This window comes from Nannospalax galili, unplaced genomic scaffold (assembly GCF_000622305.1).
Source record: "Nannospalax galili isolate Female #2095 unplaced genomic scaffold, S.galili_v1.0 scaffold5, whole genome shotgun sequence".
NCBI classification, from domain to species: Eukaryota; Metazoa; Chordata; class Mammalia; order Rodentia; family Spalacidae; genus Nannospalax; species Nannospalax galili.
In genome coordinates this window covers 3,120,884-3,140,130 of record NW_008353126.1, presented here as the reverse complement: position 1 = coordinate 3,140,130, position 19,247 = coordinate 3,120,884, and the positions used below count along the sequence as shown (strand labels likewise).

General features: G+C 37.6%; 1 protein-coding gene across 1 annotated transcript in view; it reads left to right on the top strand.

The window, feature by feature from the left end:
* Nucleotides 1–219: 219 nt before the first annotated feature.
* The window catches only part of Stxbp3 (syntaxin binding protein 3), a 44,808-nt gene continuing 25,780 nt past the window's right edge, over nt 220–19,247 (top strand). The window contains exons 1-7 of the mRNA XM_008850425.3: nt 220–254; nt 2,693–2,762; nt 3,238–3,319; nt 6,781–6,857; nt 11,644–11,722; nt 12,604–12,701; nt 18,143–18,297. Coding sequence (XP_008848647.2) covers nt 220–254; nt 2,693–2,762; nt 3,238–3,319; nt 6,781–6,857; nt 11,644–11,722; nt 12,604–12,701; nt 18,143–18,297 — 596 coding nt within the window. The remainder of the gene's footprint in view (nt 255–2,692; nt 2,763–3,237; nt 3,320–6,780; nt 6,858–11,643; nt 11,723–12,603; nt 12,702–18,142; nt 18,298–19,247) is intronic.

Genomic DNA, 19,247 nt, shown 5'->3' with positions numbered 1-19,247 from the left:
AAAAGTCAGAAGAGAGCGTCGGCTGGAACTAAAGTTAGGAATGGTTGTTAGCTTCCATGTGGGTACTGGGAATCAAACCTGCATCTTCTGCAAAAGCAGTTGGTGCCATCTCTCCAACCCCTTAACTGATATTTCTAGATACTTTAGAGTCTTCCTGATTACAATAAATCCAAATCACAATTTTAATAATTGTGTGTGCCTGTGTGTGCCCATGCATGCATGGCCATGTACATGCCACCATGTATGTTGTGGAGGTATGTCAGAAGACAACTTTAGGAAATTGATTCTCTCTTTCCACTGTGAAATCCAGGGATCAAACTCAGGTTGTCAGTTTTGCAAGGCAAACATTATTACACACTAAGTGCTCTCGCCAGTCCCAGATCACAAGTTTTTTTGGTTTTCTTTTTTGGTCTTTTTGTGACAGGGTCTCCCTGTAGCTGACCTGGAACTCACTATGTAGACCAGGCTGGCCTCAAACACACCAGAGATCCACCTGCCTCTGCCTCCCAAGTGCTGGGATTAAAGGCATGTGCTACCACACCCAGTAGATCACATGTTTTTTGATGAGTATTAACTATTTTACATGTGACTTTTTTTTTTTTTGGTCTTTTTGAGACAGGGTCTCCCTGTAGCCCCAGCTGTCCTAGAACTCACTATGTAGACCAGGCTGGCCTTGAGCTCACAGAGATCCTCCTGCCTCTGCCTCCCAAGTGCTGGGATTAAAGGTGTGTACCACCATGCCCAGCTATATGTGCCTTTTTTAACACCAAATATGTTATTTTTCCCTCTTGCCAAAAAATTCTCCAATTCTTCAGATACCAATGGAGTATCCTACAATTCAGTCTAATTCTGATACTGGTGTTAGCATTATAAACAACATAAATACCTAGTGTGTACACATACAAACATGCACATTAACAGGCAGATGAAGAAGTGTGTAGGATAAGGTCTGGAAGGGTCTAGTCACAGGAGTTTTCATCCTTGTGGAATTGCATGTATCACCACTGCTACACATGGGGTACATTAAAAAACTCAGCTCTTCAAACCCTTCCAGGATGGGGGTGGGTGGGTTATGGAGGTTTCATTATGTAGGCTTTACCAATGAAATTATTGGCCACTGGTAATTGGATACCTCTAGTCCCTGTTTCCTTCCTAGAAGTCACAACATGGTAACCTTTCTGGTAACCAACCCCTCACTGTAGCTTGTCAGGAGTCATGTCACCTACATGCTGTAGACACTCAGGAGGTTTCAAGGGTTTTAGATTTATGCCAGGAACTAGGAACAAAGACCAAATTTTTATTACAATAATACCTAAGAAGAGTTACCTTTTTTTTTTTTTTTTAAATAACATGGTATCAAAAACTTGGTGGTAAATTTCCCAAAGCATTTATTTAAGACAAATTTAAAGATAAAGATAGAAAAGTTTAAATAGTAGCTGGGTGTGGTGGCGCATGCCTGTAATCCCAGCACTTGGGAGACAGAGGCACACAGATTTCTGTGATCTGTGAGTTCAAGGCCAGCCTGGTCTACAGAACAAGTTCCAGGCCAGTTGGGGCTGTAGGGCGACCCTGTCTCAAAAAGCCAAAAAAAAAAAAAAAAGAAAGAAAAGAAAGAAAGTTTAAATAAATTATAGTTGGACATGGTGACATATGCCTATGATCCAAACATTTGGGAGGTAGAGGTAGAGGCAGAGGAGGATTAGTTCAACCTTTAGTGAGTTTGAGGCTAGCCTACTACATAAGATCCTGTCTCAAAAACCAATGAATTATATAATCATTTCATTAGCCAGAATTAGTGAAGGAAGATATGCTACAATTTACATTTAATTCCATTTAATGTATCATATACTACATATTATTAGTTTTCAAAATTAGTTTAACATTAAATACGAAAAAAATCATATAAGGAAGTATGTGTGTGAATTACCTATGTGTACTTTTTTAAAAATTTATTTTTATTTATGTATATTGTGTGTTCTTGCCCATCTGTATGTGTACCATGTGAGGTGGGGTGCCTATGGAGGCCAGAAAAGGGTGTCAGAATCTCTATAACTGGAGTTACAGACAGTTGTGAGCCGACCTGTGTGTAGGTGCTAGAAATTGACCCAGGTCCTCTGGAAGAGCAAGTGTTCTTAACTGCTGAGTCATCCTCCAGCCCCAACTTACATTTATTTAGCACGAAAGGAAGCTGGTTTATAAATCAATGAATTAATTTCAAAATATATTTGATTTTGAATATCATTGCAAAGAGCATACTAATATTTATCAATTATAAATCAAGACCTAATATTTGTCTCCTAATATAATGAGATATGTTATTGAAAAGTACAATGTGATAAATAGGGTGAAAAGAGTTCATGCAGATTTGATTGTTTAATGTAATTTAGCAGTGAGCTAGGAAAGGATCTTATGGGCTGTGTTCTTAAGATTTAAGTAAAGAATGAAAAACTAAATCATAATATTTTCAGAAATATTTTTTAGTCATGTTCGTACACCTATAATAGCCCTTCTTAAATGCTAACAATTTGAGAATATATTACAGTTTATAGGTTAGGTATTAAAAATAGTTGTATTTTTACTGTGACTTAACAAATACATGATTTTTATGTAGTTTAACACATTTTCAAATTGTAATTTTTCTCAGCGATTTTGGACCTTTTGCATAGTCTTATATTTCTTATTGTTGATTTAGATTACTTTTTTTCTTAACAGAGATAAAAGCAACAGTGTTCGATGACTGCAGGAAAGAAGGCGAATGGAAGGTAGAAATTGCTTAATTTGCTCTTGTATTGAGGACTTTAGAATGTTGTACTTAGGTTCCTTCCAGAAGAATATAAGACCTGGAGCTAAGCTATTTACCTTCAAATTGTTGTACCACTTAATATCTTTCGTACCTTGTGCAAGTTGTAAGAATTTTCCTTGCTTCCTTTATCTGAAGGTGAGGATGATAATATATCATTTGTAATTGTAACTGCTAAGCGAACAGTGCTTATTGCAATAATTCTGTAGATGACAGTTTTAATATTCAGAAATTTTTATATTAAATATTAGATATATTTAAAATGAGCAAGCTCTGCTTCAAAATAGAAATATTTGTATTTCCTTACATAAAATTCTTACATATATATTATTGAAAATATAATCTCCAAATCATACAAGCTAAAAGAGGAGTTGCCAAAATTTTGTGAATTGGCCATCAGAAACTTATGCTGTTTCTTAATTTGTATTTGTTTTAAGATAATGCTCTTAGATGAATTTACCACTAAGCTTTTGGCATCATGTTGCAAAATGACAGATCTTCTAGAAGAGGGTATAACTGGTAAGTACTGCTAATCCTCTTCATGAATACTTTTGCATTTTGAGCAGAAAAGTTTAAAGAATTGAGAACTTTTATCTGATAATTATACTTTTGATGACATTTTATTTTCTTAGGACTCTAGCCTTATAGATTTGTCACTCCTAACTTGGGAGATTTGAAAGTAAACCCAGTATTCTCCAGAAATCCTGACCATATAATATTTATGTCTTGATGTTTATGCATGAAATAATTTCTTGTTCACTGCATGTTCATTGCATTGTGGGGTTTTTTTTATAGCCTTTACTAAGAATAGCTCTAAACTAGAAATTAAAAGATTAAAGCTTCAGTTTTTCCACTACTAGATAAGAGAAATATTAATGAAGCCATGGAACTGTTTAAAATTTCTAGCGGCCACTCTGATATGAAACTAGAGTGAGATCATTTGATAAACGTCTGAGAGCAGCAAGAAGCTACAGCATCATTAGGCTCCAAGGGGCTTTCATTCTGTCTTATTGCTTTATGTCCAGTGTTGATGGCATTTGTTTGTTTGTTTGTTTGTTTAGGGAAGGGTTGTTTCCTTTTGATATGGAATTTCGTGTAACCTAGGCTGGCCTTAAACTTGCTATGTAGCCAAGGCTGACCATGAACTCCTTATACTTTTTAAGGAAAGGATTCTGTGCCCAATAAACTTGGGAAGTAGTATTAAACAAGGCAAAAACAAGTTTCTTTCAGACTTTTTAGATCTTTTACATGTCATTGTATATGTAGATTCCCTGGGAAACAGTAGAGTAACCATTTTCCAAACTTATTTGAACACAGAAGACTTTCTTTGAGAAACATTTGCTAGGATTGCAGATGGAATATTCTTGATATCTTTTATAGTCACCTAGATTTACTCTGTTTTAATCAGTCATTGTATGTAATTGTTATATTCCAAGTTTCTCAGCTTTCCTAAGAATTCCTCTGTGAAACTTGGCATCAACCTATTCATTGATCAGATTTTCTGTTGTCGTGCTGGTCATCTGTGAAAATAATCTGTCATGGTGGCACATACCTTTAATTCCAATACTTGGGAGGCAGAGGCAGGCAGATCCCTGAGTTTGAGACCAGCCTGGTATACATAGCTAGTTCCAGCTGGGACTATAGGGAGACCCTGTCTCAGAAAAGAAAGGGTTTGAGAGACTCCCAGTTTTAAGTGACACATCTACAATGGAATCTCTACACCTAAGGCTCATGAAACATAGTAGAACAGGGTGGGTAGAGAGAATACTAATATATCCCTCAACTCTCACCAGCAAAGCTTCCTCCTACAACAGACCACAATGCACACAGAAGGCCACAACTGGCTAAGTTTTGGAGACCAGTAAAAGACTGCAGAATACGTGTCCCTAGATAGGGTTCCTATATTAAACCTCACTCACCCACAGCTCGGACCATTGTAGAAGAGGTGACGGAAAGATTGTAAGAGCCAGGGTTGGTGCATGAAAATAACAAAACAGACGTTTTCAGACCACTTGTTTATATGAACTTGCAGAAATGCTGACAGTATGCATAAGACCCAGGCTGACTCAGACAAACCCCAGCATAAAACAGGGAAAATGGGAATCAGGCCCCAACCCTAGCCAAGAAACTATTGGCAAATGATTGCTGTGGGGTGAGGGAGAGTAGCTCTTCTTAAAGGGAGTGACTCTAGATAGGCTGACTAGACCCAGTGGATGAACTTGCACAGAGGGATCCCTGCATAGAAATGCTTGACCAGATAGGACTTAACATATATAACTGAATACCTGAAATCTGGTATGGGGGGCTAAATTTGATTAAGATGTATTATATGAAATGCATAACAACTCAATAAAAATATTAAAAATGAAAAGACTAAGGCAAAAAAAAGAGGGGAGGGAGGAGAAGAGGGAGAGAAGGAGGGGAGGGGAAAGGGAAGGAAGGAAGGAGGGACGGAGGGAGATGGGGGGTTGCCTGGAGAGATGACTTGGGCACTGACTATTCTTGCAGAGGAACCAGGTTCAGTTAAGCATCTTACTTGGTGGCTAACAACTCACTGTAACTCCAGTTCTGGGGGGAATCTGACACCGTCAGTCTTCTACAGGCATTGTACTTACATACATGTAAACAAAACATTCATACACATAAAAAAATAAAAATAAAAAGATAAAAAGAAATAGATGGGGAAACCGAACATGGTAGTACATGTCTATAATCCTAACACTTAGGTGGTGGAGGCAGGAGGATCAGGACTTCAAGGTCATCCTTAGCTACATAGCAAGTTTGAGGCAAGCCTGAGCTACATGAGACTATTTCTCGATCCATCACCCATAAAATCAAGTACAAATCTTTTTAAATATGAGTGTATTGCCTGCATGTAGATAAGTGCACCCATGTCATGCAATGCCCGTGGAGGTCAGAAGAGGCTGTTGGATCCCCTGGAACTGGAGTTACAGACAGTTGTTAGCTGCCATGTGAGTGCTGGGATTCGAACCCAGGTCTTCTGCAGGAACAACCAGTGTCTTCTGCAAGAATTACCAGTGTTCTTAACCACTGAGCCATCTCTCCAGCCCCTAAGTACAAATCTTTTAAAAATAGACTGGGAATTAGATTATTCCTTTCACTTGGAATGATTAAAAGCCATATAACATACTTTTCAATGAATGAAGAAGTAGCATTTCCTGCTGTTAGTTAACAGATTTCATTTTCACAGTGTCAAAACATGTACATCATTCTCCAAGCATAGTAGTAATAATAGATGGCTATTGGACATTTCATTTGGAGGAGGTTTTCCAGGATAGGGAAGGGTTGAGGGTTAGTGTTTCATTTTTGAAGCTCTTACGTAGCTTCTTTGTTCTTACGAAGTTTAAAAATAATCCATGTAAAGTGTGTAGACTGGTGTAACCAGTATCATATTTGCTATTATCGAAGCATATTTTTTTAAATACATAATTTTTAAAATTCAAAATTTCATTGCGTTTTTATTTATTTTTGTATGGGGGCACATATGGCATGGCTCATGTGTGGAGACCATATGACACTCTGTAGTTCTTTCACCATGTGGATGTTGCGGGGGGGGTCATCAGGCTTGGTGGTAGGTGCCTCTAATTTCTGAGTCAACTCACTGACCCCAAGAAGTATATATTTGGAGAAAAAAAAAAAGAAATAGCATTTGAATTTTTAATTCATTTTATTGGTTTCTTCTTGGCATAGTGATTGTTTATGCTGTATTCTTGGAGGCCTATCTAAAGTGTCTGCTTTATCTTTTTTTTCCTCATGATGAAAACACAATTCCACATATAGCTTAGTCTCAGAGAAGATAGGTTTTTTAAGGATTTATTGATTTATTGAATGAAAAAGTAAACCTTATATACAAAAATGCATTTTCCTGTTATTATTATAAATAGAAAATACAGTAAAGTTTATTTTTAAATTGTTGTAAGATTTGGTTATATCAAATGACTTTTTTTTGCTGTTGTCAGTTATAGAGAATATTTATAAGAACCGTGAACCTGTCAGACAAATGAAAGCTCTTTACTTTATCTCTCCAACATCAAAAGTGAGTATTTCAAGTCTCCAGAAAGTAGGTTCTTCGGTTGGGTATAGCTCAGTGATAGAGTGTGCAAGGCTTCTCGGTCCTTGATCTTATTTAAAATTTATTCATTTTATTTTTATTTTGTGTATATTGTATATATATATATGATTCTGCTTGTATGTATGATCACCGTGTGTGGACATGCCCACTGAAGCCAGTAGGTGTTAGACCCTTGGAACTGAAGTTACAGATGGGTGTGATCTGCCCAGTGTAGATGCTAGGACCCAAATACAGGTCCTCTGCAAGAGCAGCTAGTACTCTTAACCACCAAGCCATCTCTCCAGGCCCTCAGTCCTTGAGCTTAAAACAAGTTTCTTTACTCTTTTCATGATTTGCTAATAGGAAATTCAAAGTAGTACAGCACACTTAATTAGAAGAGTATTTTCATAAGCTGCTTTATTTAGAAAAGTTTTTTTTCTGTGTTTTGTTTTATTTGTATTCCTCCCAGTGAGAATGTATAAGGAAAGATTTCCTTTCTTCTACCATATATGCAAGCAGAATTTGATGATATAAAATGATAGTTTCTTTGAAGAATCTGTGATTCACATAATTCCTGTTGAACCATAACTTTGGAAGAGATGGGAATATAGATTTTTAAAAAATCTTTATTTTAGTGATTGTCCTATAATATACATGTATATGTATGAATTTGTAGTGTGTGTGTGTGTGTGTGTGTGTGTGTGTGTGTGTGTGTGTATACATTTTGTTTGGACAGGGTCTTCTGTAGCCCCAGCCTGCCTGGAATTTACTATGTAGACCAGGCTGGCCTCCATCTCACAGAGATGTGCCTGCCTCTGCCTCCTAAGTGCTGGAATTAAAGGTATGCACTACCATGCCCAGGGTGTATATGTGTTTTGTTTTGTTTTGTTTTGTTTTGTTTTTTTGGTCTTTTTGAGACAGGGTCTCCCTGTAGCCCCAGCTGTCCTGGAACTCATTATGTAGACCAGCTGGCCTTGAACTCACGGAGATCCGCCTGCCTCTGCCTCATGAGTTCTGGGATTAAAGGCATGTGCCACCATGCCCAGCCCTGTTTTTGTTTTTTTATGTCATAGAAATTTCTCCAATTTTTATTCTAACAGCACGGTTTTTACTTTCTAAGCCAAACTTAGAACCAAGTATAGTATCAGATTCATTTTTTTTCTGTGTAATAACCTTTTGTTTGTTTGAGGGTTTTTTGGGGTGGGGGTTGCTGTTTTGTTTCGTTTTTGTTTTTTTTGGGGGGGGTTGTTTTCTGAGACAGGCTCTCCTTGTGTAGCCCAGGCTGGCCTTGAATTCTCTAAGTCCTCCTGGCACAGCCTCCTGCATACTGGAATTATAGGCATGAGCCACCATGTCCAGTTCTATGTAATTTCTGAGAATGCATTTTTCAATACCTTTTTTTTCACTCCCACCTAAGAATATATTTTGCAATTTCAGTTTCATTTCACTTCTAACTCTAGCAGACAGTAGAGAAGCAAACAGCAAAACCCACTCAAAAAAACATGCTCTCTGTATATCGACTGCTAGTGCTGAGTGGGTTTTAATGGCTTTTTTTTTTTTTGGTCTTTTTTGACACAGGGTCTTCCTGTAGCCCCAGCTGTCCTGTAATTCACTCTGTAGACCAGGCTGGCCTTGAACTCACCATGCCTGGCCTTAATGGCATTTTTATAACTTATCCCTGATGTAATACTACAAGGGAAAACCATAATTGGAAAAACAATGCAAGTTCAAAACACTTTTCACCTAGCAAATTGTCATAAAGATTGGGTGCATACACACAAACACACACACACCACACTTATTCTAGCCATCTATGGGGAATGAAGCAAATCTGCCATTTGCTGTTAGTGGGACTATAGATTGATACAGCCTTTTGAAAATACTTTGTCATTGTCACAAGGTTTTTTAAAATGTTCTGTGTTTTAGTTTGGTGTAAGGAAATAAGTGATCAAATTAAGCTGATAGGAATAAGTCAATTAAATTCTTAGAATTAATAAAGAATGCTAAGCCGGGCATGGTGGCGCATGCCTTTTAGTCTCAGCACTAGGGAGGCAGAGGCAGGTGGATCTCTGTGAGTTCAAGGCCAGCCTGAACTACATAGTGAGTTCAAGGGGGGGCTACAGGGAGACCTTGTCTCAAAAAAAAAAAAAAAAAAAAGAATGCTGGGGCTGGACATAGTACACCCTTCACCCTTTAATCCCAGCTCTTGGAAGGCAGGACCGGATAGATCTCTGTGAGACTGAGGCCAACCTAGTCTATATAACAAGTTTCAGACCGTGTCTCAAAAAAACCCCAAAACAGACAAATAAAGAATAGTATGAAAGACCATAAGGCCATTAAAAATAAGGTTTTTATGAATTTAATGACCTAGGAATTAACTTTTAATATTAAGTGACAAAAGCAGGATACAGAATTACATATTTAGTAAAGTAGCAAAAGGCTCAGAGAAGGTGCTGCCTGAATGTGACTCTCATACCTACTCAGCCAACTCCAGTTTTCTCTTCTCATCATGAATCAATTGCCTGCTGTGTCCTACAGGCCTCTGTGCACATCAGATCTTGGAGTTCTTGGGAGTACTGTGAAAAACCATATTGTGAGATTTGCTAGTTCATTATCTGGGACAGTACCCAGGGACCAGCATCAGAGTTCCTAGACAAGGATCATAAAGAAACAGATTTTAGGAAGAGTTGGCTGGAACACATCTGTGAATTCTAAGGGAAAGGTCAGTTGATGTCTCAGCAGGGCTTAATGGTTTGTCTCCTTTGTTTTGGTGGTTTTGCCCTTGGGAAGACTTCATGTCTTCCTCCTCTTGTGGAAGTGGCTGTGTTTAGGATCTTCTCACAGCTAAACGTAAGCTTCAAATGAGTTGGTAAAGAAAAGCAAGCAGCTTTTAAAGTCCACTAAAAAAATTCTCTGAGGATTTGAGAAGTCATTATTTGGCATCAGGAATGGCATAAAAATGCTTTTGCCAGCATGTTGCCCTTAAGGCAAGCACCAAATAGCCTAACGGGAACCTTGTAATATGTTGAGTTTGGAGTATTATTAATGATAGCCAATCGACTCTAGACTGCAGTAATGTGTCCACGTAAAGAAATGACCAAAATATATGATATATGTGGTTTTTTTATATGATGAACTGCATTTGATTTGCAGCAGATCTTACATTTCTCTGAACTGCAAGGGTGTACATGTCCATTTTAATGGAGCTGAGACTGAGATTTAACTTACAAAATAGACAGAAAAGTAAATGCCTAGCCAATTAATGGTTGAAATTAGAATGGATTAGGTAGGAGGCTTATTGAAGTTTATTGAAGAGTAAGAGCAACATCAAGATTTAATGTACCACACATTATTATTGAGCCTCCCCCCCCCGTTCAGATTTCACCAAAGGAAAAAGAAATACTTGTACTGAGATGACTCTCCTTCCAGTATTGGAAATAATAAAACTAAGCCTTTAAAAAAAAATCAGCATAACTAGCAATAGAGCTAAGAAGTTGCAGCACCAGATGGAGGAAGTACAGTGAAATGAAGAAAACATCTAGCTAGCAAAAGAGAGCTGCTTGAAGAGTTTGCCATCCTGAACAGAAAAAGAGTATACCTGTAGAAGGCCTTATATAGCTCCTAAAACCGTTTTTAAAGCTCAGAGTGTGATTTCTTACTAAACAGTTAATTGAAGGAGAGGATAATCTCTTGAAATTTGAATTCATGGCCTGCAAGATCCAATGGCAAAAAAGAAAAAAGTCATAGAAATCAGGGCTGGAGAGATGGCTCAGCAGTAAGTCATAGAAATCACGGAAGAAAAGATAAGGACTTAGAAGATAGATCCATGTAATGTTACAGAAATATAGTTCTAGGATTTCCAAGAGAAAAAGGGTCAAACAGAGGAGAGATATTAAACTCACTTTCTTCATTTGTGCAGTTAAATGATTGTCTTGCTTTTTAAAACTACCATATTGAGCCATAGTCTTTTATTGTAATCCCTTAATTTAGCTCCTTCCTTATTATCACTCTGTTTAAAATTCTCCAGTGCTAAGTCTCAGCAATTTTATTTTTCTTTTAAAAATATTTTTATTGCCAGATGTGGTAGTGCACGCCTTTAATCCCAGCACTTGGGAGGCAGAGGCAGGTAGATCTCTGTGAGTTCCAGGCTTGCCTGGTCGACACAGTGAGTTCCAGGCCAGCTGGGGCTACAGGGATACCCTGTCTCAAAAACACCAAAAAAATATTTTTTTTATTTTTTTGTGTGTGAGAGTTTTACCTGCATGCATGTAAGTGCACCACGTGTGTGCAGTGTCTGCTGAGGCCAGAAGAGAACATTGGATCCCCTGGAGCCAGAGTTACAGATGATTGGTAGCTGCCATGCCAGTGCTGGGAACCAAATCTAGGTTCTCCAAAAGAGCAGCCAGTGCGCTTAACTACTGAGCCATCTCTTCAGCCCTCTGGTCTCATGTCAGTGATGCTGCAGTACCTTGGCTTCCTGGTACCTGACCTCTCATTTCATCCATCTGTTATTTTCCAGTAGTCTTATTCTTCATTGCTTCAGGCCTAAACCTCTTCATTGGCAGTATTAGCACCTGTTCATTCATATTACCTTCCTTCTTGTTGCCTTATTATATGACTGGAGAGATAATTCTCTTTAAAAATCAGTTTATAAATTGAACTTTTAGCCAGTAAGGATTTATTTTGTTAAAATAAAATAATCTTAGTTATTTCAAAGCTGACATATTTAAGTCCATATTTAATAAAATATATGTTAATGTCTTTTTTTAAGTCTATAGATTGTTTCTTACGAGATTTTGCAAGTAAATCAGAGAACAAATATAAAGCAGCATATATATACTTCACTGACTGTAAGTAGCTTTTTAAAGGTTATTACCTCATTGTTTAACATCCTATTAACTTTGGAGTGTCCACTTTTTATAAAATGATTTGAGTGATTTTTTTTGTATGTCATTTATTATAAACTAGAAAGAATCTAAATATAGTAAAGTATCCTAATATGAGCTCCTATACCAAGTTGTTATAATGATGGAAGGTTAAAGGAAACCATTTTTAACTAGTTTCAAATGACAGTCACTTGCTTGTATAGCAAGCTCTCAGATTTTTATGTTGGTGGCAGGAAACAATATTTAATCAAAATTCCAATCAGGGATTTTTTTATTATTAACAAGGTTGAGCAGGGCATGGTGGCGCATGCCTTTAATCCCAGCGCTTGGGAGGCAGAGGCAGGCAGATCTCTGTGAGTTCAAGGCCAGCCTGGTCTACATAGTGAGTTCCAGCCAGGTGGGACTACCAGGAGAGCCTATCTCAAAAACACCAAAAAACAAAACAAAACAGGGTTATGAGAAGGCAGTGAAGAAAAGAGCCTTATTGTTTGGCTATCTTACAGGAGAAAAATCTGTCATATTTTTCTTACTATGGTATACATTCAAATAGAGAAAAATCTGCCATTTTTCTTATGGTGTACATTCAAATAGAAAGCAGAAGAGAGGAAAGAGAGTCCCGAGACACATTTCTGTTTTTGTTGTGTTAATATTTCAAAATTAAGGTGCCATCTATATCTACATTATGTTGCATTTCTGCTATGAGAGTCCTTGCTTTAAGAAGTCTGTTTCATGCCTTGTAGTAGATTGTCTCTGTCCTCATAAAATACTCTTAAGTGTCGAGATGATTTATTCAAAAGGAATAAAGGCTTAGATGGAACTGTATGCTTTTTTTTTTTGCCCCTCAGTTTGCCCTGACAGTCTCTTCAACAAAATTAAGGCATGCTCCAAGTCAATAAGAAGATGTAAAGAAATAAACATTTCCTTCATTCCACATGAATCTCAGGTACATGAAATTTTTATTTTTAATTTTTATTCATAATGGGTTTTCAGATTTAATTGTATGAACTTGTTACTAAGGCATAGTCTGAGAATGTTTTATGTATGTATTTGATAAATTTTGTACCTAATCCACAAATTCTGTACCTAATTCCCCACAGTAAATGGAGAAACATGAACAATTGGAATACATTAATAATGAAAAGAAGGGCTTAAATTTCTTATCTGGCACCAAATAAAATAAAATCGTGTGTATGTTAAATTTCAGCTCTTAACTTGATAGGAAATTAAGAGTTTTTTTTTTAAAACCATGATCTTTGTTAGATGATGCCAAAATACATTTAGCTTTTGTAACCATTTATGATATTTAAACAAAAACTTAAATATTTAATATTAAATAGCATAACTATAAAATGAGGGTGTTCATTTGTTTTGCCCTTATAAGTTAGCAAGCTTTTGATTAATAATAGTACTAATGATAATAGTAACCACTGATGGAGTATTTACTTCATGTCAGGTAATTTTTTTTGAGTTCTTTACATAAATTTCGTAATTGAATTCTTTCATATGAATAGATGGTGCGTATTTTGGTCCCTATTTTTTAAAATTTCATTTATTTTTACTTTTTAATTTATTTTGAGACAAGATCTTCCTGTAGCCCCATCTGGCCTAGAACTCCCTATGTAGACCGGGCTGGGCATGGTCTCACAGAGATCCGCCTGGCTCTGCCTCCCAAGTACTGGGTTTAAAGGTGTGCACCACCATGCTCCTTTTAAAGTTAAGAAATTTAAGACTTTAAATAACTTGCCCCAAGCCAGGCGCAGTGGCGCACACGTTTGAACCCAGCACTTGGGAGGCAGAGGCAGGCGGATCTCTGTGAGTTCAAGGCCAGCCTGGTCTACATAGTGAGTTTCAGGACAGCTGGGGCTACGGGGAGACCCTGTCTCTAAAAGATTCCCCCCAAAAAAACTTACCCCAAATCACATAGCTAGTGAATTGATATATGTATCAATTACAATTATACATATAATTGATACATATGATGCATATATATCATATAATTGGAATAGTTTCGAGCCACATGGAACTATGTTAATGTATGGGGAATAGAAAGGTCTTAGATAAGGGATTTCTCTTTTAAGCTTTGATGTTTGTGACAAAGATTATAATCCAAATTATAAGATTTTAAGAATCTGTTTAACTAAAATGTTATCTCGGACTGGAGACATGGCTCAGTGGTTAAGATTGCTGGCTGCTCTTGCAGAGGACTCACGTTCAAATTCCAGCACCCCTATGGTGGCTAACAACGGTAATTCCAGTTCCAGGGGATCCGATGCCCTCTTCTGACCTCCACAGGAATATATGTACACACATGCAGGCAGTATACTCATACACATAAAAAGAAGTTAGCTGAAGCCTCATTCCTTTAATATAATATGTAAGTTTAGTGTAGGATGAAAATGGACTTCTTAAAATCACGTAGGATATAAGCAGTAGTATGCTAATGCTATCAACATTTTCAGAACATCTTCGCTCCAGGTAGCCTTAGCCCTAGAGTTCATTAAAATTCTGCAATTGCTGTATTTGAAGGAAGGAGTTGCATACAAAAGTGATTTAATTTGATAGCTTATGGCTATAAACTATGTATAAAGAAATATCTTGAGAATTTTTTTTGTCTTCGTGAAATGTGATTATTTAAGGTCCTCTTTATGCATTTTCCCTATTTTTTTTTCTCATTTTTGCTTCCTTGATAAACACCTTTTGAGAATTTTCTTAATAAAAAAATTTTTTTTTTTGAGACAGTGTCTCCAGACTGACCTTGAACTTTGATTTCCCCTGACTCCGCCTATCAAGTGCTAGGATCACAAATGTGTATCATCAGGCCTGGCTTTTCTTAATAAGTTTAATTGATTTGGGAAATTAGAATGAAAATAAAAATATATTGAATTTTTTGCAAGTGAATATATATGTGAAATATGAAGTACTTTGAAGTTTGAACAGAGGCTTATCTGAATATTTAATAATTAAATCATTTCAGGCAGGGTATTATAGAACATGCCTAAAATCCCAATACTGGGAAGGCAGAAGCTGCCTGGTCCATACAGTGAGACTCTGTCTCAAAACAAATCATGTTCAGTAGACATGCTAGATTTGAAGCAGTCCTCTGAAGTGAGGCGTACAATAGATGTTCTGTTCTGTTCGAGTCTATAAAAGAGATAAAAGAGATACAGAGTATTCAAAAATGTGTCATTAAGGATTAGGTTCAGCTGAGTACAACAGAAAAATTTATACTTTCCATGGCCTAAACAACATCAAGATTTATTTCTTGCTTTATAAGCTTATACTATAGAGCTACGAAATTGTCAGAAGCCTGTTCTCTTAGGCATGCCCCTCATGAGCCTGATGCCTATAGAACTATTATAGTCTCATTTGAGGTAGAATAGCAATAAGAAAGAATGAAGCAAGGCTCAGGGACCATTGTGGAAGAGGGGGCAGAAAGATTGTAAGAGCCAGGGAAGAGGTGCATGACCATATGGAAATAGTCCTACAGACACCAGGGACCCTTCTCATACAAACCTACAGCAATGGTGTCAGCATGCACACGACCCATGCAAATTTAGGCAGACAAAAACCCAGCACAGAACTGTGGAAATAAACAGCATGTCCCAATTTTAGTTGAAGAATTCTTGGCAGCTGATTAGTGCTGGGTGAGGAAGAGCTGATCTTCTTGAAGGGAGAGACTCTAGATAGCCTGACTAAGCCCCAGTGGATGAGCTTGCAATAAGGGGCATCTTGGGACACTAACTTTATATAATAGGTCTTAATACAAATGACAGAATGTATGAACTCCAGTGGGGGGGGGGGGCTATTGGAGGGTGCCAAAGGGGAAGGGGGTAAAAAATGATTTTATGTATGAAATACAAAAACATTCAGTAAAAACTTTATTATTATTTTTTTAATCTTCATTTATACCTTGTTAGCTAAAATTTAGTCCCATGAGTACACCTAAGTTCACAGGAAGCTGAGATGTGTCTTTCAGATGGGTCTGTATAGCTGTACTTCCCAATGAACTGGAATAGTTACCGAAAAGTAAAGGGGGTATATTTGCTGGGGATGCATCTCACAGTCACAGAAAGTTACTTCTAGGAGATGGGGGAAACATTTGAAGATGAGTAGAATTTCACATGGTAACAATTAAGAGGGACATTGTAGGAGATAAGAATACTATGAATGCAAAAATACAGAAGCAGAAAAATGTGGCAGCGGCAGAAATATGGGTTATAGGAGTGATGGTATAATAGATGAGACTCTGCAGAGTAGGCTGAGATGGTACTGTAGGAGGCTCCAGCTCCTCCCAAGAATGGTGACAGAAGAGCTGGTACAGAAAACTTTGACCTGATCCTAAAGTCTTTAAGGAAAAGTAGAGTCGTGTAATCACCAGATCATTGGGAAGAGATGGGTGAAGTTAGATACGAGAATTCATCAAAGGAGCTGGGTTGGACATTTAACAAATTTAAAAAGAAAGATTGACTCATTCCTTGAGATTTCATGAGTCAAGCGATTAAAGAACAATCTCTGGAGCCAGGCATGGTAGGGCATACCATTAATCCCAGCACTCAGGAGGCAGAGGCAGGCAGATGGATCTCTGTGAGCTCTATGTGAGCTCGAGGCTAGCCTGGTCTACATAGTAAGTTTCAGGCCAACTGGGGCTACAGGGAGACCCTGTCTCAAAAATAGAACAAAAATTCACACACACGCGCGTGCGTGCGCGTACTAAGACAAGTGGATGGAAAGCCTTCAAGAAAATAGGGGTGTGTTAAGTGGGCTCTAGGTGTAGTCAAGCTAGCTATAGATTAGCATTGAAAGCAGACAGAAGACAGTTGTCAGTGTTTAAGGCATCATTGTGGGTCACAAAGAAATGTTGTAGTCTAAAGGAACTTATAATGGTGATGGCAAGAAGGGAAGAGAAGAGAAAGGGACAGGGAAAAACTGAGGACAGAGTGAAACCAGACCCCAAGTTCTATTCCGTGCACTGTCCTAGGACCTCCTAAAATATCAGTGCATTAGGCAGAGCTTTATTTCTCAATTTATGCCATCGTCCATTGTGACTAGCTGGGCTTTTGTTTTACATCCTTTATATTCTGGGGCCTAGGCTGAAGAGGGCAGTTAAGGGCATAAAGAAAAGAATTTTTTGTTGGAGCACATAATGGTTTTTTGTGGTGGTTATTATCACGTTCATCCTCGTGGGGACCTGAGGAGGAGACTAATAGGTGCTGGGGATCAAAACTAAAGCTTTGAACATGCCAGGTAAGCACTCTACCACTGAGCTATTTATTACCTGCCCACCCCCAAACACAAAATGGTATTTAGAGCTTCTTGAATAAGTGATAACATACCTGTTTTCATAGTGCAGCCCGACGTCAATGGGCGGGAAGTATATTCCCAAAGAGAGGTCTTTCAGGTAGGGATAGTAAATATTTCTGAACAAATAACATTACCTGCTGCAATGAGATAGTACCCTCTACGGTAACAGTTCATGTGCAGCACACTTGTTGGTTGGTAATTAACACAATACAGCAGCCGAGCCTTTGAGAGCAGAGATACCTGGGTTGGTCATAGCTAAATTTCAATCCAGGTTTAAGCTGCTGCTGTTGGCAGTGGGTTATGTTCAGAGAGTAAACGACTTTGAAAGGAATTGCAAAGAAATTTATCCATAATTTGTTACTTGACCAATAATATTTATTACCTGCATGCCTAATACATTATCCTGCATTGAGAGGAATTACTCTCCCTACTTTTGAAAATCCCAAACTTAGTTTAATGGAGAGAACTCTCAACTGCTTCAGTCTCTCTCAAGTAACACAATAAGAAGTTACTAATGCAGTTCTTTGCACATGAATAAACACTTTTGTTAGTTGAGCAAATTAATGTCTCTTGGGTTTCATTTTATTTATGTTAAGTCTTGTGTCTGGCAGTGACTTGTCATTTGGGGGGAGAATATCTTTAGGGATATGCATCTGACTAAAGAATTAGAGATGTATATATCAACCATGGGAAGTTTCTAGGTTACTCCATACTAGGTTAAGATTTTTAATCTTTCATCCTGCCAGGCATTAGATATTTTTAGTTTGACTACTTCAGATTCCTTCATCTGTTGCACAGGTTGTAAAAAGCAATCAATACAATCTATATTTGAACCAAGAAGTGAAGGAGTAAAGTAGACTAAACAGGAAAGGAGAAAAGATAAAGAATGAAATGAAGATGACAGAGGACGTAGGAATTAAGTTAAGGCAGTTATTTTCAGGAAACAGCCTGGTTAATACAAGCATTTTTTTTCTTTAATGTCTGAAATCATAGCTGCAGTTTTATATGAGTATGCATTTTATATGTATGCATTTTTAAAATCAAGTCTCTAGATTAACAATATGTTTCTTTAACTTGACTTAGGTTTATACCCTTGATGTACCAGATGCATTCTATTACTGTTACAGTCCAGACCCTAGTAATGCTAGCGGAAAAGATGCCATCATGGAAGCTATGGCTGAGCAGATAGTTACTGTATGCGCCGCTTTGGATGAAAATCCTGGAGTGAGATATAAAAGGTAAGGCACAATAGTGTGTGTACATGATATGCTTCCTATTTGTGATAAGGTCTAGAGACAATATCTTTGCTTTTTTGTGTTGGTTTGCAAAATAGATTTTCCTTGTACAAATTACCAAGCTCTGAATACAAGAGATTTAAAGTTTAACGCTTAAAATTTCAGATTAACTAATAGTGCCTGGTACTGAATTTCAGAGGTTAAATTTGATGCCATTCATGGACAGTTTTTCATTAATTTAAGGAATGCTTAGAGGGCATGTTTTATTGATATATGGGAAATACTATCTTGCATTTGATGTTTTATCATTAAATCTTTACTAGTTTTAAATAGCCATATTAGCTAGGCATGGTGGTACATACCTTTACTCTCAGCAGCCAAGCAGATCTCTATGAGATCCAGGCTGTAAGGAGACCCTGTCTCAAAAAAGTAAACAAATAGTGGCTATGTTATCTGGATACATATTATAGTATATAAGCATTTCTAGTATCTGATCCCAGTGAGCATTTTAGATAAATGTTGAGGTTTTTTTTTTTTTTTTAAGAGGTAAGGTTTATTTTATTTATTTCTATTTCTTTTATTTTTATTTATTTTTTTTGGCCTTTTTGAGACAGGGTCTCGCTTTAGTGGGGCTGGCTTAAAACTCACTATGTAGACCAGGCTGGCCTTGAACTCACAGATCTGCCTACCTCTACCTCCCAAGTGCTTGGATTAAAGGTGTGTGCCACCATGCTCAGCTCATATTAAAAAATCTTAAGCATGGGGGCTGGAGAGATGGCTCAGATGGTTGAGAGCACTGACTGCTCTTCCAGAGGACCTGGGTTTGATTCCCAGCACCCACATGGTGGCTGCAAACCGTCCTTAACTCCAGTTCCAGGGGAATCCAACACGCTCTTCTGACCTCCATGGCATTTCACGACACGGGTGCACTCACATGCAGGCAATACACTCAT